At 36.1% G+C, this 27,088-nt stretch overlaps 1 protein-coding gene across 1 annotated transcript; it reads left to right on the top strand.

The window, feature by feature from the left end:
• Positions 1-16,477: 16,477 nt before the first annotated feature.
• Positions 16,478-26,840, top strand: LOC130454380 (olfactory receptor 13G1-like). The gene has a single exon (XM_056798015.1). It carries the CDS (start codon positions 24,824-24,826, stop codon positions 25,772-25,774), a length of 951 nt encoding a protein of 316 aa, XP_056653993.1. The 5' UTR covers positions 16,478-24,823; the 3' UTR covers positions 25,775-26,840.
• Positions 26,841-27,088: the final 248 nt, after the last annotated feature.

Genomic DNA, 27,088 nt, shown 5'->3' with positions numbered 1-27,088 from the left:
AATATACTTTTTCAGTTTTTTTATTATTTTTTCTCTCCTTTTTATATTTCAAGCACATGTCACCAGCATTAAGATTTTCTTTAACCTTTTGATTTTCAGTACTATAAGTTTAAGATACATTTGCCAATGCATGCCCTAAAAAGCTTGTGACTATAAAAACGATGCCACTAATTATTTAAATAAATTATGGGACTTTGCTTAATGATACTGTCTGATTTCAGGACAAGATATACACACAAGAGCCATTGCACAGAGCCAAAGAAAGGCCAATCCAGGATGGATTGATGCACGTCTAGGCCAATACAAAGATCTTGAACCTAGTGTGAAGACTCGAGGTTACTATGTTTATCATTGCTAGGCATAGGCTTTCCTTGTGTCCACACTCACTCTGAAGATACTCACAGATGAGTGTCCCCAAACCTTGGCTCCTACTTGGCTTCTATAATCTGGTCCCTTTCTTTTCTGCCTCTCATAGTGTAGTACCTTTCTGTAGTCCTGGCACTGACTGGGTAAATGCATCATTACTTAGATCATTTTGATTGGGCCCTGATTGAAGGACCTGTTATAGATTTTTCTTCTACTTGGAATTTTTACACATAAGACTTTGATAGTCTATATTTTCATCCAGAAATTTTTCTTTTCTTTTGGATTTTCTGATGTCTTTTTAATATCTCTTGCCAATTGATTCATATACCTCATACCTCAGACATGCATCCCTAAGTGATTCTGTATCTTTCAATCACCCACAACACGGGGGAATGTAAAAAAAAATAAAATTATTTAAATTGCAAAGTTTAAATTCCTTTTGAGAAGAATTTTAGGTAAAGAAGATGTTACCTCTCTGAATCCAGAACTGAACTGTTGGAGAAGCCACCATGAAGAAGCCTCCAGACCACAAGTTGCACAAAATTGAACTTTGGGTGTGGTTGATTAAACATTTATTTGTATGTATACTTTTATGCCAAAGGGGACTGCCCCCTAATGGCTTTTTGTCAATGTGTTCAGCAATTATTGGTTTTATTCTTTTTTCTTTTATCCTCACACTATTGTAATCTTTTAAGTTTATTATGTTATTATGATCCTCTTGGGGAAAATTTAATTTTTCCAAAAATGATCAACGGGGGTATATAAAAAATAGACTTGAATACAGGACTACAATCCCCATGAGCCTTTGCTCCACTTCCCCAGAATGCCTTGTAATCTCACCTGGGCTGAGATCGAGAAGGTATTTAAGCTGATTCAAAGGCTTTTGAGGGGCTCTCTCTTGGCTCTTTTTGGACTTCCATTTTGGAGCAGCAGCGTCTCTTGCGTGATGTGACGTTATTTTGTCTAGGCCTCTGGCCTAGGCACATGTTTCTTACTTGTATGTTCTTTAATCTTTAACCTTTAATAAACCTCTAAAAAATATAATACTTCTTGCAGAGAGAAACTAATTTCTACCTGCCTCAGATGCCTCAGTCTCCCCATCTCCCCTAAATTTTAATCTTTACAATACCCCTTGCTCACTTCAGGGGATCCCTTAGCTCACTCATTGATTATAGTGCACTAGTTCTGGGAGCCTGCGATCTGAGTTCCCCTTGCCCTCCGGCCAGGTTTTCGGGTGTTACCACTCACCAGAGTGGGTCCTGGGTGGTCTTAGTCAGGTCACCAAACCTGGAGCTGCCCGTTGTGCAGTCCTAGGGTGCCACTCCCTCACTTGTTGATTCTGGCCAGTGCTGACTTTAACTCTGGCTCCTGATGTGTGGTGGGTGGTGGTAGGGGTGTTGGTCAGCTTTTCCTTCCCCTATATTGTGGAAATGCCAGAATCCCACCTACCTTCAGTGCTGCTCCTTAGTGTGGGGTCCCTCTGATCTTATGAGGATGGTTGGGTTTTTTTGGGGAGGGGGTCTTTTGAGGTTGTTTATGTTGTTGGGTCTGAGGAGAGTAAACGAGCCATGTCTACTCTGCAGCCATGCTTACCTGGAAGTGTATATCCATTTTCTTGACACACAGATACATTATCTAACACACATGTCCAAATAGAAATAATTAAAAATAATGATACATTAACTTTTAACTAATCTTTTGATTAACATCCTGTATTTTTGTATTATGACTACAGATTTTGACAGAATGAATAAAGGTCTTGCTTAAGATAAATTATTTTATCACAGGTGGCTTAATTTTCTTATTAATCAAGGAAATTTACTTATTGCTTTTAACAAAAAGAAATAATCAGAAACTCTTAAAGACAATTCAACAATCACAATGTTAAATCTTGGGGATTAGAGGAGTATAGGGAATACAATTTAGATTAATCATTAGGCTGATCATTTTTCAGAGTTAGCAGGGAGTTTCTGGTCATTGAAATAGAGTCAATGAGGCATGGAGAAGCTTCTTGTACCTGCACATTTTGTATGGGCCTTTATGATTGATTTGTATGCTGGCTATAAGAGAATAAGTTTCTGTGAGTGGGAAAGTTCTGGACATGGCTTGTGGCTACAGTTTTACTGGGAATTAGGTACCTAAGTAAAAGTTAACCCATGATAGTCTTTTGAGAATGGGTTTGAGGGTCTGACCTTTTAAAATGCCTTAAGGATATGAATTAGGATGCTACTTTCCACTGGCTTTGTAGGTAGAATGTTAGAGAAAGAATGAAGCAAAGGAAGAAGAGTAGAGGGGAAAGTATGGGAGAAGATGTCAAGATATATGGGAAAAGAGGTTATATGAGGCAATAAGGCAATAGGATATTTACATTGTAATACAAAGGTAATTTGAACTCCATCTTAACAGAAAATCCTGTGAAATCTCAAAATAACATGAAATGATGGCAATATGTTCTAGAATAGTATGAGACAAATTAGAATTTGGAGATAAAATAGAAAACTACAAATGACATAATTTAAGACATGCATTTCAGAAATTAGTTGAATAGGAAAATTTAAATCCATGAAGGAGGGTGTCTACCAAAAGAAAAAATTTGATTAAACTAGATTGGAATAATCAAATTTACTGAAGTGATAGACAATCTGGAAAACTAGAAGTAAAATCAATAATATTAAAAGTGCATGCTTTCTATAGAAGCAAAATATAATAACTTGAAAACAGAGCAAGTAACATAAGCCTTCCACAAGAAATTGAGATGTCAAAATACCTAACACTTCTAAAGAAAAAAATTATACAATAAAACTGGTTCAGACTTTAAAATTAAAAAGAAGAAGCAATAAACATAATCTACAGATCATCTCCAGCAAAAAAACAGTTATACTCCAAATTTTAAAATTTATTATTCAGCTATTTTTTGCTAAATTTAAAAGTTATTGCAGACAAAGATGGCAAGCCATGAAGAAAGTGACTGAAATATAATAGAAAGGAAATTCTTAATGATAGTTTTGTGAAAATAAGGAACGGAATGAAATAATAAATAACTAAAAGTGGAAATAGTAAAATTAGCTATTATACAGTGGAAAATCATAGGAGAAAACACACTTAAATTTCAAGCAAGTAGTTAAGTAATCTTTAGAAGTAATTCTATTTCTTTGAAATATATATGTTTGGAAAAATATAGATAAATATAAATATAATGTAAAAGAGGAGGCTTCATAAGTTGAATATCCATGTAAAAATTAGAAGTGAGGCAATGAATAAATGAAGGCAAGAAAGCAAATTGTAGACATTTAAATAGAGAAATAAATGAAATCTAAATATACTTTAGAAATCATAAATCTAAATTAAATATGATTCTCTAAAAAGACTAATGCAATTGATGAGCATTTAGCCAGTATCTTGGAAATCTTGTGCCTTTGAACTACATTTTCCAGGAGCCCAGTGACTTCCTATCCTGATGTGCTGACAGGGTTAAAATTCTAAAAACTAAGCAAGGTTGAGTAAATCTAAAATTCACATTTCACATGAGTCTGTTGTGTGACATTAAAAAAAAACACCTTAGAATGTAATGGATACTTGTCACAAGGTTTTCCAGGTCTAGCAATCTTTCAACCTTGGCTGAGATATTTTTTTATTCTATTGCTACCATCATTACAAAAATGAGACAGAGGAGTCTAGAAAAAACCAAACCTCTGTATAGTTGAAGTTGGGTCTAAAACACATGACCAAGAATCTAGATCATTCTGTTGGAAGGGTAGAGTTAGCTGAAGAGTTACAAATGGAAGATGCTCCATGTTTGGATACATTAAGGGTTACCATTCCATAAGAAGTACTTCCCAGCTCCTCTGGTATGAGACTATTATGTCTCATCCATTTACATTTTAACAAATGTGTAGGTGGGGATTATAATTACATTTCTCTTCAGCTACTAAATGGACCCTTTTACCTCTTGTTACAAATAATTGAGCAGGTCTGTGGGATTCACACCTTTCATCCTCTTATCAAAAGGATTCACCAGTTCCTGTCTGCTTGAGTTTCTGTAGCTGTGAACTCTTTAAGTAATTGAATTCTCTTACTTGATGGCCATGTGGTAATTGCGGGTATTTTCAGTTTTTGGCTGATTAAATTAAAATTTGCTGATTAATATGCAAATAAAGTCCAATTCCCACTTCACAGTATTCAGCACTATAGGAAAGACACCAGGTATACCTTTGGTTTCTGAAGATTAATCCAGTGGATTACAATTTTACTAACTATCTAGCCAAGACAAAAGTAAAATACCCATGTATGGTATGAGGATAAATTTCTCCTACTGAAGTTAGTCCTTATCAATTGCTGGCTGATCTACACAGGGATGTACTGAATTCTTCCTTAGTACTAGCCCATAAAGCTGAGTCTAGCTGCTATTAAGGCCTTTGATTTGAGTACACCTGTCCTATGAAGCACCTAGGTTGCTACTTACATGCTTCTCCAGTGGAAATTAGTTAAGCCCATGGAGTTCTATCCTTGCTATCCTTCTGAGGATGCCCACCGAAGCTTTGACATGAAAGGCATGTTGGTTATATGCCTGGCAGGTAGAGCAGGCTGAACAGACTTTAGAGGCTATAGTAGTTATACAGGGGGCTATCTATATGCTCTTCACAGAGTCCATGATGCCCTGGGTACCAAAATGACCATTTTTATGACCAGATTGGCAAATTTGATGATAGACACTTCTAGGGAGCAGGGGTTTTCCTTCAGATGACACCCATAATCCATTAATCTGTTTTGCTTTGAATTTTTCTTTCCATTTTTACACTTCCTTTTTATTATAGTAAAGTGATAAATTTAAATCATCAGTGGTTGTTAATGTTAAAAATTAATTCAGGCCCTTCCATGGCTGCTAGCTTTACAGCAGTATCTGCTCAGTAATTTCCCCTAGAGACAGGGTCAGAGCCACCTGTATGGGAAGAGCAATGAACTACAGCTAGGGCTTCAGGCAGTTTGAGAGCAGAAAGAACTTCATTAATAATTTCTGCATTAGATATGGTTTTTCCAGCTGAGGTTAGAAATCCTCTCTGGAGCCATAGCATTCTGACTAAGTGAAAAATGCCAAATGGATATCTAGGATTCATATAAATTGTTGCCTTTTTACCCTTGGCAATTATACAGGCATGTTTCAGAGCTATGAGTTCTGCCCCTTGAACACTAATATTAGAGGCCTGCAAAGCTGACCATTCAGTGGCAAATTATGAGAGATATGCCATCTCTCATAAAAGAAGAACCATCAGTAAATAAGACAAGATCTGAGTTGTTTAAGGGAGTGTCCAAGAGATCATCTCGAGGCTTTTCTGCCATGGACACTAGTGTTTCACAACTATGTAATGGTTGTCCTGAAGGTGGTAAATCTGGAAACAAGGTGGCAGGGTTAAGAGTTGAACAGTGCTTCAAGGTAATGTTTTCATTGTTTAACAAGGTTATTTCATACCTTGTAATTCGCTGATCAAAAAATGCCTGTGTTCTATGTATTAGCAACAATGCTTCTACCTCATATGGGAACACAATTGTTAATGGATATCCCAATACTAGATCAACAGTTTTTGTCTTTAGTAAGGCTGTATCAGGTACTCCTCTAAGACATGGTGGTGCTCCTGATGCTACTGGGTCCAGTTGAGCAGAATAATAAGCAATTGGGCTCTGAGAAGGTCCCAAAGTCTGAGTTAAAACACCTGAAGCTACCCCTTTTCACTCATGTACATACAAAGTAAATGGCTTATTTTAATCTGGGATGCCTAGAGTGGGGTCAGACAGGATAGCCTTTTTTAGATGTGATAGAGCTGACAGGTGTTCTGGTTCTAATTTTAGGGGTTCAGGGATCAAGTTCTTTGTTAGTGCTATAAGGGGTTTAGTAATTTCCCCATACCAAGGAATCCATTGCCTACAAAACCCTGTTGCTCCTAAAATTTCTCTCAACTGTTTCTTAGTGGTAGGAGGGCTTAAATTTTGTATATTCCCAATTTGTTTGGGAGAAATAAAGCGGGCACCTGCAGTCAGGTGAACCCCAAATATTCTGCTTTAGGGAGGCACCACTGAACCTTAGCCTTCAAGATCTATGCCCTCTTTTGTGCAAATCCAAAAGAAGGTGTTTACTATTTTCCTGACATGCTTCTGCATCTGTAGATCTACTGCAAGGGTAGATCATCTATGTATTTGATTAATTTGCTATTTTTAAATTTTTTATTATCTGTATCTTGGCTCAAATTTGCACAAATAAGCTTGGGCTGTCTATGAAACCTTGTGGCAAACGACTCTAGGAGTTTTTACAGCCCTGCCAGGTGAAAGCAAAGATATGCCTGGAGTTCTCATGTATGGGTATGGAAAAAAAAAATGTCTGAGCACATCTACTACTGTAAAGTATGTAGCTGTGCTAGGAATAAAAGAAATAATAGTAGTAGTCTCTCTGTAACCGAGGATGATCATTGTCTTTGTGCTTTTTCATCTATGGTGTATAGATGAGTGTGCACAAAGATACTTGTGCATGGAGATTTAAGTGGAAAAGTTCTTGCACAGAGACAGTCCCACTCTCTCGGCATTGGAAGCCTTGGTCCAATGAACCTGGAGACTTCCTCAGCTGCATTGGATGGCTGTGTTGTCCTTTGTGCTCCAACACGCCCTAAGCACTCCACAGTGCTTTGCTGCGTCACCATCTCAGCTGTTGAACCTTCTTATTGGTTTCTTCCATCTGTTCAGCTAAAGCAGTCTTCACATGCTGGGTCAGCAAAGCCTTGGTTCACCAGGTGTCTACAACCCGATGGCTACCCTCACAAGGTTTAGCCGTCCTGTTGAAGCCGTTGCTCAGGTTGAGGCCGCTTCCAAATGCTAGCAGCTACTAGGGGCCACAAGTGAGAGCTTGGTGTCAGGTGAGGGTCAGAGGCTGGAGAGCTGCCCTAAGAGGGCATGACAAGTCCTCCATATCAGAGATACTATCCCACCCTGAGCACCCCATACACCCCAGAAATAACAATATTTATGTTGGAAACTATGGAGTATCTTTTTATAACGTGATTGTTCATACCCTCAAATCCTGCATGAATCTATAGAGGTATTTCCCATCGGGCTTTCTTTTTGGTTTTTTAACAGGCAGGATGGGCATGTTGTATTCAGATTTACAAGTGATTATTATTCCCTGTGAAATTGATGAGTTAATTACTGGGGTAATTCCCTCAATTGCCCCTTTTGAGAGGGGATACTGTGGATTGGAAGGAGGTGGGTAGATTTACTTTTTATCTGCACAGGAACAGCCAACTTAAGTAAGCCTATATCGGAAGAAGATGTGGCCCAAAGATACTCTGGTATATCTTTGGGTATGCAAAGGTGGGATACTTTTTTTCTTCCTGGATCTCTGAGAGAATTACCGGGAGTAAATTTAGATTCTTCCGGTACTTCCAATGATAAGGAACCATCTGGGGAGTAAGTTATTGTGGCTCTGAGTTTGCATAGAAGGTCCCTCCCCAGCAAATTTAGAGGGGAATCAGGAATCAAAAAGAAAGAATGTTGTACTTATAGGGGCCCAACAGACACCATTCTATGGGAATGCCTTTTAACCCTTTGGGGTATTCCTGACACACCCATTACATTCTCTGAGCCAACAGGATAACATTGTAAAGCAGGTATTCTCTTTAATACAGACCAGGAAGCTCCAGTGTCTAATAGACAATCATAATAGGTGTTACACACCTTTAAAGTAACATGGGGTTCATTAGTATGGGGGTGGTAGTGGATAGGGACAACAGGTAGTAGGACATCAGGGTCCGTAAAATCAAAGGTTGTATCCTCTGATTCCTGTGCCCCAACCCCACCATTGACACCTTCATTGTATTTGAGAAGTTCCTTGGGCACCCCCATGAAGGGCACCCCCCTGAGTGGTATTAGCGCCTGGAGTATTTTTTGAATGTGCACCATTTTTTATATACTGTTGTGGAGTCATTAGATTTGAGTTATCATTTTCCCAATATCTATTCCTATAGTCATTATTCCTAAAGCTGTGGTTTGCATTTTCATAATTATAGCTATTTCTATAATTATCACTTTTGTAGTTGTTATTAACTGTGTATTCCTTCCTATACTCTTGAGAAAAGTTCTACACTGTAGTGAAAATATCACCTTTGAAGGTTGTTATAATATTAAAACTATGGCCGCCAAGGAATTTACTTATGAAATTCCTAAAATGAAACACTCAAGTCAGAATGGAATTTATGGTGGTTTAATAACAATGGGAGTAAGAAAAGGGAGAGGGAGAGAAGGAGAGAGGAGAAAAGGGAAAGGGGTTACTCAACCTCTGGCCAGAGGGAGATTAGGCCCAAAGGGCCAAGGTAGAGAAGGAATCAGTCCTTGACTGACGTGACTGATCTGAAGGAAAGCTGTCTGTGGGCCTCCAACATGCTCAAGTTCCTAGCATGAACTGGCCTCTAGCCCTGTCCATAGGAAGTCATTGAATTCCAGAGGCTGTTCCCTACCTTACTTCCTGTGCCTCACAAGTGCCAATGGTGGCTCAAGCTTGGCTTAGGACAGCCCAGGTGGGCAGTTAGTTATTTCTGATTTGTCATTGACTAGCCCATGCCTGTGTAGTGTGGGTGTGCACAATTTTGGGTACTAGACCAAGCAAGATGGACATCTTAAAATTTACCACACTCTACCATATTGTGGCGCTTCTTCCCACAGATGTGGCAGGTAATGGATTGATAATTAGATTTCTGGAGAGGGGCAAGTGTCATTGGTTCATTATCATGTCCACTTTCTAGTTTGGCTATCTTATCTTTTAAAAATCTAGTTTCTTTCTTCATTTCCTCCATGGAATCGTTTTCTTCCTCCTTTTCTTTGTTTCCCTTTAAAACATATATACCTGTTTTTTGCAATATTTCAAGTTCCATCTCTGACCATCTTGGAAAATGTGTTCTGAGATAATCCTTAATCACTTTGCAAGAGTTATTGACAAAGATCCTTCTATCTTGTCTTAAGCTATTCTCTTTAGTTAGGTCAAAATCCAGGTATCTGTCCCCAAACTCGATTATTCTATCCATGAATCTAGAGGGTGTTTCTTCCTCATTTTGCTTAATTTTTTCAAGTTCCATCCACTTATATGTACTGTCTGCACATTCCCTCATTGCTGTAAGGATGGCCTCTCTACAACAGTATAGGTGTAGATAATCCTCAGGGTTGTTATAGTCCCATTCAGGATCGTGAGATGGACAATGTGCTGCAATTTGCCCCAGGGTTTTGTTGACATGAGCAATTATTTTATTATTCTCACATTCATTTAAAAAAGCCTGTAGCAAGTTCTCAACGTCCTTGTAAGACAGATTATACTGAAAAAAAATCTGTCTGCCATCTTTTTGTTACTAGAAACGGATCTTGTTCATATGTGGGGATATTTTGTGTAAATTCATTTATTTCTTGGGGAGTAAACAGTATCCTGTGTCTTAAAGTCACCACATCCCCATTCTGTCCTATTTCAGGTACTTCTTTTAGAGGAAACGGGTCTCTAGTGGAATTTTGTAACTGTGGGTTGGTTTGACCAGGACAAGTTTCTCTAGTTTCTCAAGAACTCCTTTGGGCTAGAATTTGGTTTTCTGTAGGAGAGGGAACATGAGACACTGGGATTGCAGGGGGAGGGTTTTGGGGATTAAATTCAGTCAGAATTTTCACTACAGAGAGAAGCAGTCTATTAACTGATCTATAGGAAAGCTGCTTTCCATCTCTGTTTCAAAGGGAAGAAAATTTCCTCATTCAATGTTTCTGAAACAGGTCTGTTTCTGGTAGGGTGAATGTTTCCAATTGATTCTGTAAGAAATATTTTAAGTTTTCAAATTGGGCTTGCATGTTCTCTTGAATCTTTTTTTATGCCCTCAGTTTTTTGAGTGTTTTTCTGAATTTCAGCTTCAATTAATTTTTTTATATTATCATCTCTAAACACAGTACTCATGAGTTAAAAGATGATATTACCTATTAATATAAAAAATTGGAAATATGCTGTATTCCTCAATGTCCCTAATTCTTCAACCTCCATATAAATGTCAAAGAATGTAGTATTCATTTGTATATATACATATATAGTAATTATTTTTCTAAAGGTCTTAACAAAACACGCGGGGAGCTGGACAAAGCCAAAACTTTCTACAGGTTTTTTCCACTCCTAATCTAAGCAGTTGTTCCCTAAGGGGAAAGGAGATTTAGAAACAGTTCTCCCAACCAGGAACTTAGGGCCCTGTTGCTAAGATTTAAAACAACTGTGTTCTATCTAATTTAAGGAGAGATGGAGAAAAGAGGAAAAAAAAATTCCAAATTTACCTGTATAGCTGATCAAAGTATGTTATTAAAAAAAATAGTCAAGTAGAAAAAAGTTTAGGAAAGTTAAGAAGATTGAGGGTATTTCGTCACATTGACATGGTCAGCCAAACTGTAAAGGGTGAATGTTATGTTTGAGACTGAAAAAAATCTAAATTTAAATGGTCTCCAAGTGAAATCCCAAATAATAAAATACCCAAGTCATTTGCCTGATTTTTATGGTGTTTTAATTACAACAGGATGAAGAAAAATATGAGAGAGAGAGAGAGAGAGAGAGAGAGAGAGAGAGAGAGAGAGAGAGAGAGAGAGAGAGAGAGAGAGAGAGAGAAGGAAAGAAGTTTAACTCAGAGAGCCAAAGTGGGTGTTAAGGCTTGGAGAGCCAAGGCAGGGAAAGGGGTCAATCCTTATCACTCACCTGACCAGTCTGAAGGAAAACAGTATGCGGGGCTCCTCCAACCTCAGGCTCCAGCCTCCAACTGACCTCTAGCTCTCCTCACAGGAAGGCCTGAGACCTCCAAAGGCTGTTCTCTCCCTCACTTCCTTAATCTCACTTGTGCCAATGGTGGCTCAAGCTTGACCTAGGACCACCCAGAGGTCTGTCCTTTATTTGCACATGTCTGTTGAAGGACATATTCTGAAATAATTAAATCCTGAGTTTCCTGCTGTCCTTCCTAATCTTGTTACACGGAGTAGGGTGGAGAATGTAGTTTCCAAGACCTGATTCTGTTATTCCAAGTATCTCTATTGTTATTGATCAGGAAATAGCTAAATCCGATCTTCTAAAGAATGGTCTTAATAGGGTGGAGTAGTTTTGAAATTCACACTACTTATACAAACTTGTTATGTCCTAGCAATTTCCTCCATTCTTTCCCATCGACCCATCATCATGTATATTCAACTCCAACCCCTTCTTTTCTTTTTTCCTTGACTCTTCAAAATGAAACTATATTTGTTTCAGTTTACTTATTTGATTCCTATGATAATATGTCCTACAAGAAATCTTAGTAGTATCTTCCCTCTCAATTAGAATATAAATAGTTCTGTTAGTATGTTTCAAAATTCTTTTTCAGTTATCTTTAAAATTCAAGAATATTTCAATATAAGTTCCATTGAAAGTTCATTTTCAAAAGATAATACCCTGTTTTACCAGGTAAGTTGTTGTTAGTTATAGACCTTTGCCTTTTTATCTCATAGAATGTTTCATTCTATCTTCTCCATTTCTTTGAAGAGACAATTAATAACTCTTGTTCAGTATTTATTGTGCTTCTTCAATATTTTAATTTTTTTTACTAGCTTGTGATCTTTTTTCTTCTTGGAAGCTCTGAAAAATGGAAACTGGGAGTTTTTATTTGGGAATTTCTTTCAGGAGGTTATCAGTGAATTCTTTCTATTTTTAGTTTTCCTTCTTATTTTTTATGTCTGGATATTTTCTTTAATCATTTCTTGGAAAATGATATCTCAATTCATTTTTATTTGCCATGGATATCACACAATTCTATTGAACTTGGATCAATGCCATGAGGCAGATTGATGAAATAAGATACATATACTTGAGAGCCCCTCAAACTCAGACTGCCATTGTGGATGTTAAGAAATATATATCACTACCCCAGGGGGCAGCTGGGTTGCTCAGTGGATTGAGAGCCAGACCTAGAGACAGGAAGTCCCAAGTTCAAATCTGGCCTCAGACACTTCCCAGCTGTGTGACCCTGGGCAAGTCAATTGACCCCCATTTCCTAGCCGTTACCACTCTTCAGCCTTGGAGTACACAGTATTGATTACAAGACAGAAGGTAAGAGTTTTAAAATGAATAAAAATTCAAAAATTCAAAAAAAGAAATATATATCTCTATCCCTACACACACCTGAGAGCTAATCCCCAATTAGTTTCCTTTACTAAAAACTACAAATAGTAAGTAAAATTGTGACCTAGTAACTGCTTCTTGGGGGCTGTAACACAATAAATCTTAGATTATAACATTTTGATCTGGTTTCTAGGTCAGCTATTTTTTGATATGCATTATCTTACTGTTTCCTCAATTTCATTCTTTTGATTTTATTTAGGAATTCTTATTGACTTAGAATCATTCATTTCACTGGAGGAATTCCATGTGAACTGGAATGGCCTTCAGGAATTGATGCAGAGCAAAAGGAGGAGAACCAGGAGAATATTGGACACAGAAACTGATACTTTATGACATAATCAAATGTAATGGACTTTCCTACTAGCAGCAATGCAATGATCCAGGACAATCCAGAGGAACTTATGAGAACACAATCCACATCCAGAGAAATAACTGTGCAAACAGAAATGAATTAGAAAAATGTGATCAATCACATAAAGTGATAGGGATATGATAGGGGTTTTGATGATAAAGGATCACACTGCTACAGATACAAATAACTTGGAAATGGGTTTTGAACAATGAAACATTTGTAACCCAGTGGAACTGCTTGTTGGATTCTGGAGGGGGGACCAAATAGGAATAGATCATGAATCATTTAACCATTGAAAAATTTTAAAGAAAATAAAAAAAGAATCTTTTATTTCCATTTGGTCCATTCTGATTTTCAGTGAAAATTTCCTAGTGTAAACATTTGTACTTTTATGTTAAATTATTGAGATTTATTTCCAATTCTTTTCTATTCTCTCTACTCTTCATGGGAGCAGATATTAGGGTAGAGGACAGAAGACTAGGTATGAAATTGGGAAGCCTTGATTTCAAACTTCGCCACAACTACTAATTCTATTATGCTGGGCAAGTGACTTAAAATTTGTTTGTCTCTGTTTCCTCAACTGTAAAATGTTGACAATCCATGTTTCAGGTTATTGTGAGAAGAAAATAAGATAACATTCATAAAAAGTGCTTACCATGTGTCAGCACTGAGGAATATGCATGAAAGGGAAAACAGAAAGTCTTTGTCCTCAAGAAGCCTAAAATTTAATGAGGGATGACAACAACACAGACAAGAAATCAGAAATAACAGATTGCATACGCATGCAGGTATGGTGGTGAATTCTAAAAAGTAAAATAATTACCGAGCAAAGAGGGGAATAAAGTTTGGCTAACCTGAGATGCTTATAAAAATAGAATGCACCAATGGGGGACTGATGCTCCACTAAAAAGAGACCACAGACTAAGAGGGAAGTTCCAAGGGGAGTTAGCATCTAAGTAATGGTGGCAAAGTACAGTCCATCATTGAAGAGTATGTATATTTCAGATGACGAAGCCCTTGGTGCTATGGGATAATTGATGAGCATAGAGCAGTTTCTGTCTAGATTAGAAACCAAGCTGCAAGAGGTTGAAAGGATAGTTAGAGATGAGAAAATGGAATCTGCTATTGTAAAGAATCCATTTTAGGTATTTGTACATGAGAGGAAAAGACATAAAATGACAACTAAAGAGGACAGGGGTGAGAGACAGCATTACATAAGATATATATTAAAAGCAGCCATAGTTAAGGAGACTAAGATTAAAGAATAATAAGGGATGGTGGCAGGGGAAAAACTTCCAAAGGAGATGGGATAGAATTAGATCAAGAGCTCATGTTGAAGGGCTCATCATGTTAAGAAGAATGACCTACCTCTTTGTTAGAGACTGGAACATGGAGAAAATGAAAAATAATGTAAAAGAATCAGAAGTGTGTAATAGGAGAGAACTGGAAGATCACAATGGGTGGTATCAGCTTTTTGGGGATAAAGTAAAAGGCTATATTCTCTCTGCAGTAAAAGAATTGGAAATGGTTGGTGAAGAATACTTGAAGCAAATCAAAAAGGTTTGGAACAATCTTTGAGTTAGGTAGTTTAGAGAATCATTAAGAGGATAATTAATAAGCAATGAGGTCTCATTTGAAATTAGATAATATACATTTGTAATAAACCCAATCACTATGATTGATTGATTTCTTCCAGCATTATTCATAAGAAAATGATTAGGAATGGAGAAGGTGATGGGTGAGGATAATATATGGTATGTGTGGCAAGAAAAAAAGGAATCAAGAAAATCAAGGATAAAGAATAATATGTAGTTAAACTGGTGCACCATAATGATCAAAACTGTGAATCAAAGAAAGGGAGAACAAAGTGTTGGTGAAGGAATATGAGAAAAGGGAAGATTAGAAGGATTTGAACTTTTTGGTGAAGAAAAATAGCAAGCAATTTCAATAGAGAGAGAGAAGGAAGTATTTAAGGTTGTGATCCTATTGGGCAATTTTAGAGTATTGCATCATGGAGATACTAGAGTTATAGGTAAAAATGAGATCATAGGAATAATCATCCTTTTGGGTGGTTAAGGTAGAATGAAGGTTCAGGTCATAGATTTGAAGAGTCAAGACCTGGGTGTTTAAGGGATTATCTATATGCACTTTGAAGCTCTTCAGTATTAAAACAGAGATTAATATAAAGAAAAACAAGATAATAGTAATTAAATCTCTGGATTCTTCATCTTTTTTGTCCCTATTCCTGCGTTCTTTAGTATTTTGTATGGACCAACTGGGGATATAAGCCCTAGATAATTTTTAAACTCCCTGGTAGCTTAAAATCTTATCTGACTTATGAAATAACACCATTTTGAAGGCTTAGAACAGCATTCTCCAAATTTTGGCTTGACTAGACCTATGAGAAAAAAAATTAGCATGCACACCCAATATGTGTATTTTTCTTGTGAATTTATTATATGTAGTAATGTATTAAAATTAGGTACATTATTAAACTTGAACACAAGTAGACATTTTTAAAGTTTGAAGTGAAATAACCTTTCATCGTTGAGCTGATAGGGAATTACTGGAGTTTATACAGAAAAACAGTATCATTGGTACCTGAACTTTAGGACTTTATTGGTTGTGTGGAGAATGAATTCTAGTTTTGAGGGACTTCAAAGACTTACTAACAGAGATGTGAAATTCCTCTAATAAAAATCTAGAAAATCCTACAGAAAGGTACAAATTTGTCCAAATACATAACTTCTTTGTTTAACAGAATAGTTCTGCCTCTGGAAAGCTTTAGACAGCACATCTACTTACTCTAAAAGGGAACTTAAGTTTAACCACCAGATGGCACCCATTCTCCTAGCCTTGACATTTAAAAGTTTGAACTTTTCTTACTGGTATTTTTTTTAAAATTTTATTTAATTAATTTAGAATACTTTTCCATCATTACAAGATTCGTGTTCTTTCCCTCCCTTGCACAACCCCCCTCCCATAGCCAACACGCAATTCTTCTGGATTTTACATATGTCATTGATCAAGACCATTAATATTTGCACAAGGGTGATTAAATAATCTGCCACAGTCGTCTATATCCCCAGTCATATGCCCATCAACCCATGTGACCAAGCAGTTGTTTTTCTTCTGAGTTTCTCCTCCCATAGTTCTTTCTCTGAATGTGGATTTCATTCTTTCTCATAAGTTCCTCTGAATTGTTTTTGATCATTGCATTGCTGCTAGTAGAGAAGTCCATTACATTCAATCTTATTGGTATTTTAATTATAATTTTAATAAGAATTATAATTATAATTTATAATTATTCATAATTATAAATTATTAATAATTTTAATTATAACCCTTACCTTCCAATACTGTGTATTGGTTCCAAGGCAGAAGAGTGGTAAGGGCTAGGCAATGAGGGTTATGTGACTTGCCTAGGGCCACATAGCTGGGAAGTATCTGAGGCCAGATTTGATCCAAGGATCTCCTGTCTCTAGGTCTGGCTCTCCATCCACTGAGCTACCCAGCTGTCCCCCTTACTGGTATTTTTAATGATAAATTTAATATGCCCATATTATAATCTTTACTATTAACAATAAACATTTATTTTTCCTATATTATGAAAATTATTAGATAATATGAAATTTAAAATGAATATATGTGATTTATTTCTTAATAATCAGAATTGGAACAAACCTTAAGCAATTAGAGCTCTGCCTCAAATATTTACATCCTGGGGGGTTATTCATACTTTTAGGGATTTACTTCCCACTACACTCTCATATCATAATGTCAGACATCTGACACTTGACTGAGTCCTTTAAAGGTTCCTGACCTGAAATCCCAGAATAATATTTATTGATAGATTGATAGATAGGTACATACAAAAATACACACATATATGCATACATGCATGTACACATAAGTGCATACTAAATGGTTAGGTTTGCTAAAGTCTTACACACCCATATTCCACTCATAGGATATTCAGTTTATGAAAAAAGCAGAATGGTATGGTAGAAACCACTTTTTAGTAAGTCAGGGGGACTCAACCCTACTTCTGTTCTCCCATGACTGCTCATTCCTACTAAGGCCAGAATATACTACTTTTAATTCTATTTCATTAAAAGGTTATAAAGAATATTATTGTGAATTAGTGGAATTATCCAAGAAAATAAAAATAGATGACTTACATATATCATTGTGATGTGCCAATATAATATAATAAAATAATATTATCTAAATAAATGTATAGACTTCATATAGAACCAATGAATCTACCAGGTGAGTTGGTTATTTTATAGTATTATAGAAAATAATAGCAAAATTCATTTTAGGAGTGTTTGTGAGGGAATAGTCCATTTATACTTTGTTGGTGGATCTTTGCAATGGTATTTTGGAATCATTTTGAAAACCAATTTGTAATTATGCAAATGAAGTGACTGGAATGTCTGTACCTTTGAACTAGAGACTCTATTACTGGGCTTATTCTCCAAGGAAGCCATAAATAAAAAGAAAGTCTCCATGTACTCCAAAATATTGATTCCTTCCTTTTTTATGATAGCTAAGAATTAGAAGCAAAGTAGATGTCCACCAACTGGGGAAAGGCTAAATAAATTGTATTACATAAATGTAATGGAATAGAAATGTGTCATAAAAATTGTGTGCGGAATACATGGAAGCATGAAATTGTTACAGAGTGGAGTAATCAGAGTCAAGAAAATGAAATGTACAGTGACTATAACAACATGAAGAACAAATTCCAAAATGTCATAGAAAGAAGTTATGATCAAAACAATTTGAAACTGGTAAAAACACAAAGATAGATTAGTAAATGAGCAAATGAAGTAATTTGAGTAATAATTGAATCCTAATTAATAAGGGGTTCAATTCAATTCTATAGGTGATTACTAAGCACTTCATGATGTTCTGGTAAATGTTTAACAATGAACTTCAAAGGAGAAAAATATCTTCATGGCATTCTTTTAAGTTTAATCTTCACTATTAATATTTCCACAGTCACTTTCATAAGCCTAGACAACCAACAACCCAATAAATGACGTCCTAATTTGTAGCATGTAAAGATTTTTGAGGTAAAAATTCTAACATTGATAATTTAACAACCAGCTCTCCTGAGTCAGAATAACCTGATTCCAGCAAAATCCTAAAATAATACTAAGGCTCAATGCTAAATAATGGGAATACAAAGATAAAAATGAAGTAGTCCTTGATATCAAGGGTTTTATATTCTACTGACTGAAGTAGCCATAATGCAGAATATGTTAACTGACCTAAGCCTTAAAAGAAGACAGGTAAAATCAACAAGCACCTACTATGTGCAAGGTACTGTACCAAGTGTTGGTGATACAAACGAAGACCTAAGAAAACAAAACAGAACAACAGCGACAACAATAAAAAAAGTCCTTTTGCCCAAGTAGCTGAGTCTAACCAGGGAGACAATACACAAACAGTTATGAGTTTTAAAAAAAGAGAAATTAGAGGTAGTACAGAATAGAAATAACAAAATCAACTAGAAACAATCCACATAGCAGCAGCCCTAGCACTAAAGGATATGGTAGAAGATCTCTGGCAGAAGGTGGCATTTTATCTGGAACTCGAAGGAGCCCTGGAGATGGTGATAAGGAAAGTCTCATGAAATGCCTAGCCTGAGGTCACTTGTGTAATAAGCATCCACAGATATGAAAGATGAGTTCATGGTAGCATAGGAAATTACCTTCAATATAGAGACAGAATTCAAACCAACAAGCATTTATTAAGTGACTACTATGTACCAGACACAACAACTGAAGTTTTTTTTTTAAAGATCTCATTCTCAAGGAGCTTCCAAAATAATGAAAAGAGATGAAGAGGATTAAAAACCAAGTCATGGAGGAGATATACACTAATGAGATAGATGATGATCCAGGCAAGGATTCAGGGAAGATGTGTTTAGACTGGAATGAGAAGAACAAGATGTATAATATCATAAACAACCAGGTGCCACTAAAAGCATGACCTGATTTCATGTTTGGAGTTTGTTTTATAGCTAGTGATCTATCTGGATGTGAATATAGATTGACATTTGTCCTCTTCAAATCTTTTCCTTTAACTTCTCTAGTTTCAGACCAGGCAATTATCCTGTGCCCACAATTTTTCTCTTGTTTTATTGGATACAGTAGTGGGATTAGCAAAGATACGCTGACCTGCTCACTATTCATTATGAAAATTATTTGATCTATCTTGGACTTCAGGGAAAATTCAGTAGGAGCTGTGTAATTAGAGAATATAAGCATCACCTTAATTGTTCCTTCAGGTCCTCATTTGAGTTTAAGTTTAAATTGATATCCCAAATGTCCACTAGAGGTGACGTAGAGAATGTCTAGTTCTGGTCATAAATCTCAAGGATTTTCCACTTCTAGATTATTTATTCCTTGACTAGCTACCATTTCAGGTTCTTATTTGCTCTTCCTAATTGTTAATTCTTCATGACAACATAATGAAAATGCTTTTACTTTGGAATAGGGAGAGAGTTTCATGGTCTAGAGGAAATGGTCAAAATGATTTTTTTTCATGTAAGTTGTACCTTCCTACAATGATTAGATATTTATTCTATCTAAAGTTTTTATTTAACATTTTTAATGAAGCTCTTTCAGGTGATAATGTTGGAAAATGTCATTTTTGTTTGGTATTGTGGAAAGATTAAATTAATTTAAATTACAGGTGTTGGATTTGATTGTTGGTTTTTCATTTCTGAGTTATATGTATTGAGGAAAGACATCTAGACTAAACCAGAAAAAGAAAATGGGAATACTGAGAAAAAGAGTAACTCAATTACAGTCTGCTTGTTTTAAAACAAACCTAGCAATGTGTTGCAATTGTTTGCTTTTATGTCATTAAATGAGAAATATTTGAGAAATGTGAACTATCCTCAGGATTTTTTTTCTGCAGAACTTTATTTTTAATGCTTCAGTCAATGTAGGACAAATGAAAAAATTACTGGGGACAGCCAGTAGAAGTAAACTTAGGGAATTCAAGTTGAAGGACTAAAGACAGGGGGAAATTTAGCCACAGGCCCTTCCTTTTATCCATAAAATGAAGACATTTTATGAGGAAAGTATATGATATATTATCCACTCTGAACCTCAGTTTACTCATCAGTGAAATAAAAATAATATGCTACATATCACAGAATTTTGTGAGGAAAGCTCTTTGCAAACTATAAATTTCATTGGTTCTTTTTATAATCATGATGATGATGATGATGATGCCCTTCTGGATTATATAGGTCTATAAGGGGAAATCTTCAATTGTTCCTCTATTGACTTTGTATTTATGGTTGAATGATCACAGATATTCAAATTTGATTTCTTTTAAGCACACTCATGATATCCTTTCAGCGAGGAACTTTTCTCTAATGGTTCTCTTTAGCAAAAGCTTATTGATTTATATTCTTAAAGAGTTGCCTGGAGCATTGGGAGATTTAAGTGACTAGCTCAGGGTCATATACCAAATCTTTGTCAAAGGAACCCTGGCCTTCCTGACTCTTAGGAGCCAGCTCCCAATCCACCATGCCAAAGTTTTTCCAGATACTTATTTAATTCATAAATGCTAAATATAGGAATAAAGTTTCATCATAGTATTTTACTCTAGAATTTACAAAGTGCTTTTCTTGTCACTATGAGAAATGGTCTCTCTGATTATTATGATTCTCGATTGGTTGCCCATTTACGCTGAACCTGACAAATCAATTTACATTGGCATAGTTTCATTTATTGTCTCATAGTAATAACATGGTCATAATGGAATTATGCTTCTCAATTAGATTTTCATACAACAACCCCAGTAAGGCAGCTTATATCAGTACAAACCATCTTTATAATTTATAATAATTAATAAGGACTTGTAAGGGACAGAAAATGATCATTTTCTAAACAATGGAGGCATAAACACATAGCATGTTAAAATAAAAAAAAAAACCAACTATTTTATACTCATTCAGGAATGCACATTTATTTATTTATATATATGCACATTTTATTTATTTATTTTAAACTTTCATCATTTGTTAACTTTTGGGGAATGGCTAGTCCTTTTTTCTATAATTCGCAGTTTTGTTGATTTCAAACACAGAACCAAACATATATACATACACCTTCTATGATCCCAAATGTATTTGCCTTATTTTCAACACTATTTTATTTTTTCTTGCTACTTATAGTACTCAAATCCTGACCTAAAAGGTTATTATATCTAGGAAAGCAGAAAAATTGGACTGGGGTGATGGCGAAAAAAGAAGGCTGCTTTTAAATGGCTTAACAAAAAATACTAATTCTTCATTCTGAGCCTGCTTTAGAGTATCAGAGAAAGTGAGGAAAAGAGAGACCTCTAGACTAATGGAATTTTCAATAGCTGTAGCTTAGGGTGATTGTCTTGAGAGAAGGGATAGGAAACTGATGACATCTTTGATGAAGATCTTGGCTTTAAATAATTTCAGAGTCCTTTGCAACTTCCTCTTTGTGTCTCTATGTTCCCTTCTATTTTGTGTGACCCTAGAGGCATCTTAGGTGGAGACCATACAGATAGCGGCTTGTAGTCTAGACACACCAAACACTGAGAACTTAAAGTCATGATGACCCCTTGCTTAACATCAGTTCTGATTCTATCTTTCACCCACTGAGTATTCCTTTGTGTTCCTCATTGTCAGAGATCATGAAATGCTGACCACAGGCCAGAATGAAGGATGGTAGCTCCCTGACTCACATGGGAGACAAAACACCTTTAGCATTACATTATTATCAGAAGGTAGCAAATAAGGTTCTGAGAAATGAAGTTGTTTTTACCAAATTCAAGGTCAATAAGTGATCATGGAATAACTGGAAGAGTTAGAGGCAATGTTTGACATAATGACTGTCAGCCAGTCAACAAATTATTGATCATTTACTATTTTATAAAGACTAGATAGTAATTGCTCCACACCAGAAAAACCTGACAAGGGGTCAGTAATATTGACAGTATTCCTCCCTCCTCCCATAAAAGCACACAGAGTGGAGTCACCAGACAGTATTTATCTGTAGTAGAAGACAGTTAAAAGGCAGTAGGTATTCTCAAAGGTCTCTTTGATCAAGATGTTTGTCATCAGTTATTTGACTGAATATACCAAGTCAATTAGCATAAATGTAGGTAAAAGCCTGGCTATTTCTCTACCAACCAGAATGACTTCTGGAGGGCCTTTTTTCTTACTTTAATGTCATAGATTGTAAAATACATTGCTGAAATAAAGTCCCTTTTATTTTATGATTCAAAAAGATTTTAATTTATATAATCCTCATTAATAATGCTTCTGCTGATACTGTTATTATTCATTTGGTTAGTTATCCTGCATATACTTAGTTGCTATTATTTTCTAGGCATCTAGCTAGCCACTGAGCATACAAAATATGAAAATTCTGCAGGGGATTCAGCATTTTTCTGAAAGTAATAGAGAAGACAATGTCTTCTGAATGCCATGTCTTATAGGTATTTGAATAAAAGATTATTGAATCCATGGAAGCTGATGAGGTCATTTTCTATGGGGGAAAAAAAGAACCAAGAATAGAACCTTGTAGTACAACCACAACTAGAGGTCATGGAATAGATAATTATTTAGCAAAGAAGATTGAGAAAGCTCAGACAATTAGGAGAAATTGGAGAGAATAATGTCATAAAAGTCCAAAGAGGAGAGATAATCCAGGACAAGAGAGTGGTCACTAATTTCAAATGGTACATAGAGATTCAGATGGGTCAGGATTGAGAAGAACTCATTAAACTTGGTAATTAAAACATTAGTCATAAGTTTGGGAAGAGCAGTTTTAGTTGAGTGATGAAATCAGAAGCCAGATTACAAAGGACTAAAAAATTAGTGAGTGGAGAGCTAGTGAGGACACTTAATATATATAGCTTTTTAAAAGATGTTTGAGTGAGAGCATAAGATACAGGATGATAATGGATATTAGAATCTGGTACAGATTGTTTAAAAATGGATAAACAGGTGGGCATGTTTGTAGGCAGCAGGAAAGGACCCAGGAGGTAAAAATTAAATATTTAAAAAGGAAATGATATTAAAGGCAATCTCCTAGAGAAGACCGGGTGGGAAGAAATAGAATCAAGGACTTGTGTAGAATTGGCCTTCGTCCATCTCTTCCCAGACAGTGGAATAAATGAAAAAATAAAAGAACATACTAATAGAGGTTCATACCAATTGTTCATGCCTGATCCTTAACTTGGAAAACAAAGGATAAAGGCTGAGAAGTAGAGGGGAAAAGAAATGAAAGAAGTGGTGTCAGTTTTCTTAGTAAAATTTGTCATAAGATTCTCAACTGAAATCGTGAATCAAAAGAGTTCAATAGGAGGTTTGAAGAGGCAATAGTAGATTTGGACTAACCATTTTAATGAATGAGATAAAAATCTGTTAGGAAGGATTCAGAGAATTACCTTGCTTCAGTAATTTCCTAATTAAGATCCAGTAACATAAATCTGTAGTGTACTCTATCAATATAATTCCATTATTGCCTTCAACTTCATTCACCAATCTATATGTAAAAACAGAGAAGATATAAAGTATAATTGGCTCAAAGTTGGAACTTGACATACCCTGAAGAGCAAGAGAACAAAGAAGCAAATGATTTGAGAGCAGAAGATAATGCAAAATATTACTGATTACTTAAGGGATTAAAATTGGAAAAGGAATAACATATAGCCACAGCTAAAGCAATGGCTTGGGAAATTATTGAAGTGCAGAGAGATTGCAGCTTGTGATGAGGATAAAGAATAGTTTTAAGACGAATAAAGGATAGTGAGAGATGTACTAATAGACTATCATAATCAGATAAATACTTTCAAAGTTGATCATCATAGAAGTGGGAAATTTTGAGTGATGACAACATTGAGACTGTGTCGATCCCTGTATGTAGCCAAGGTATAGTATAGGATATTGAATATTGGTGTTGGATATTGAATATATTGATGAACTAGTTAGTCAGAATATTTCAAGTAACATCAACTTGTAAATTCAAGTTCTCTAGTTCAAGAACAGTAGCTGGAGGTAGGAAACTATAAGCCAAGAATGGTATACATTGGTGAAAGAGGGAGAATGTCCTTTAGTCCGTAGATAATAGGTATCAAGATTTAGAATGAGTGAAAAAGTTGAGGGAAAATTAAAGGAGGTGAAGTTGCTAAGAGATGGCAGTAGGGGATGTCTAGAAGTAGCAATAGAGATCAAAGAGTATTCTACTTCTGTCTCCAGGATTATTAAATTGAGGATATGAGAAAGTATAATCAATATAGGAAAAGATGAGTAAGGATGCATTATCATCTCATAAAGCTAGAGTTCAGTGAGAATCAGAATGTGGAAGCAGAATAAGAAGAAGCCTAGAATGAAGCAGTTGGTAAAATATAGTGTGGGAACTCCAAAGGGTATAGTGGATGATGTGGGCAAATATCAAGAAAGAAATGGGACATTTGTGGAAGTAGCTTTTAAGTGTTTAGGGATAATAAACAACGGGGTATTGGGAATGGGGGGTTTTCTTTGCAATAAGTGGTATCATATCCTGGTGGTTTGGAGAATGAGAAGTGTAGAAGGTTTTGAACAATAAGAGAATTAATTCCACGTAAGAATAATGGACAGGGCTGCACTGATGAAAGCAAATGAGTAGAATATTCAAAGTCTCTCTGCAGACCCTTTATCACTTACAATTTGGTGTTTCTGGTCCAGAAGAGGATCTTGCATCAAAGTATCATAATGTTCAAGGGTTCCAGTATTCTTATAAACATGTTTTTAAGAGTATAGATTGAGTAATATTTAATACTAATATACATATATTTTTTTGCATCTTGCAGTAGATCATAATGAAGCAAATGAAAGGAAATGAAATTGCTGGGACTTTCTCGATTTAATGCAGATTTCAACTGCCCTAATGGCAACTATGAATCAGACATTAGTCACTGAGTTCTTTATAAAAGGATTTTCAGAAGCCCCTCACCTTCAGTCCTTGTTCTTTGTTTTGTTCCTCTCCCTCTATACAGTGGCCCTTTCAGGGAACATCCTCATCTTTGTTACAATCAGTTTTAACCCAGCACTGCACACACCAATGTATTTCTTCCTGATCAATTTAGCCATGGTTGATGTCCTCTGCACCTCCACAATTCTTCCAAAATTACTGGAGAACGTGGTAAGTGTGAAGACCATTTCCTATGAAGGCTGCATGACCCAGCTTTTCTTCTTCACATGGTCTTTAGGGGCTGAGGTGCTGCTCTTCACAGCTATGGCTTATGACCGATATGTGGCCATCTGCCATCCGCTTCACTACAGCACCATGATGAGTAAGAGAGTCTGTATGCTGTTAGCCACTGGTGTTTGGATAATCAGCATCATCAATACTAGTGTACACACCTGCCTAATGATGAAACTGACTTTCTGCCACTCTAATGTAGTCAACCACTTTTTCTGTGAGATCCCCCCCTTACTCAAGCTCTCCTGCACCCCTACTTACCTGAATGAAACCATGGCCTTCACAGCAGATGTGATCCTAGGGGTGGGGAGTTTCATGATCACGATGCTTTCCTATGCCTGCATTATCTCCAGCATTTTGAAAATCCGCACCACTGAGGGCAAAAAGAGAGCCTTCTCTACTTGCTCCTCCCACCTCATTGTGGTCAGCATGTATTACAGCACCGTCATTTACACGTATATTCGGCCATCTTCCAGCTACTCATTGGATAAGGATAAAGTCGTATCTGTGATATACACTTCAGTGGCTCCCACCCTCAACCCTCTCATTTATACGTTAAGGAACAAAGAAGTCAAAGTGGGACTCAAGAAAGTGTTCTTGTTCTTTAGGAGATGATGAGCCCTTGAGTCTTCTGTTGCTGTGATTGAGGAGACTTCCAAAGACTTTCTAGTTAACCTGACCCTATTAGGATTTGGACAGAGCCAAGAATTACTAATACCAAAATCTCTGTATCTGATTGTCTTCCAGGCCATGTTTTGGACTCTCAGGAATGTTGCTGTGCTTCCTAAAAGGACTTTTATTTACTGCTCACATGCTTCTCTGAATTTGGAATTTGGGTCCAACAGTGGTCTGCTTAATGATGTTTTTCCTCTACTTGATATTATGTAACATGATGTTATTTGCTGAAACAAGTAGAACTTTGAAGCCTTTACCAAAAACAACTGAGGTCAAATGGGAATAAGAAACTTCCTATTGCAATAGTAGTTTCATTTATTGATTAAATCCTAATAAGAGCTTCAGTGACTGATGGAAAGCGCCCTCTTGTGGTGATGAAGGAGTGGGATACAGAGTGTATTCAGCTGTAGTCCTGGTAGGCTATGCTACTTGTTAGTCAACAAGCATTTATTAAACACATAGCATGTATCAGATACTGTGCTAAGCACTGAGGATACAAAAAAAGACAAAAATGCAAGTCCTGTTTGCAATGAGTTCTCATCAACTGTCACCCAACCTTTCTCTGTATCTGACTGGTTTTACTAGGAGAGAGAGGAAGAGGGAAGTGGAGAGAGAGAGAGAGAGAGAGAGAGAGAGAGAGAGAGAGAGAGAGAGAGAGAGAGAGAGAGGCATATACACAGTGACAGAGACAGATAAAGATGGTGCCTCAATAAAATTGTCAGCCACCTATTCCCTATGGGATCCTGGGTAACTCACCTTTTCTCAAACTCATTTTCATACTCTATAAAGATAGAAAATATTTATTTTGCCTATCTCACAGAAGTGTCAGAAGAATCAAAAGAGCAAAACCATTTTGACACACACTCTCTCTTTTGATCTTCATAACAACCTTACAAGGAAAAGTACTGTCCCATTTTACAATGGGAAAATACAGGCCCAGAAATATTCTGTGACTTGAATAAAGCTACAAAGTAACTGAGTGGTATAGCTTACAATAGGGTCTTTTCTCAAATCAGAAAAATTTCCACTTTACCAGGATCCTTCCTTTAAAAATATAAAAATGCTTTAAAAACTACAAAATAGAATAGAAACCAAGTAGTTTTCCCATTTAAAATTTTTATTTATGTTTTGTTCCATTAAAATATCCACTTTAACCCCCATAGTCCATATTAAGAAAGGTATCATTTGACAAAAAAGATATTTGTATACATTAACCATATATTATTACTATTTATCGATTCTTTTGTGGATGTA

Source organism: Monodelphis domestica, chromosome 1 (genome assembly GCF_027887165.1).
Source record: "Monodelphis domestica isolate mMonDom1 chromosome 1, mMonDom1.pri, whole genome shotgun sequence".
Taxonomy (NCBI): domain Eukaryota; kingdom Metazoa; phylum Chordata; class Mammalia; order Didelphimorphia; family Didelphidae; genus Monodelphis; species Monodelphis domestica.
This window is presented reverse-complemented; position numbering and strand designations above follow the sequence as displayed.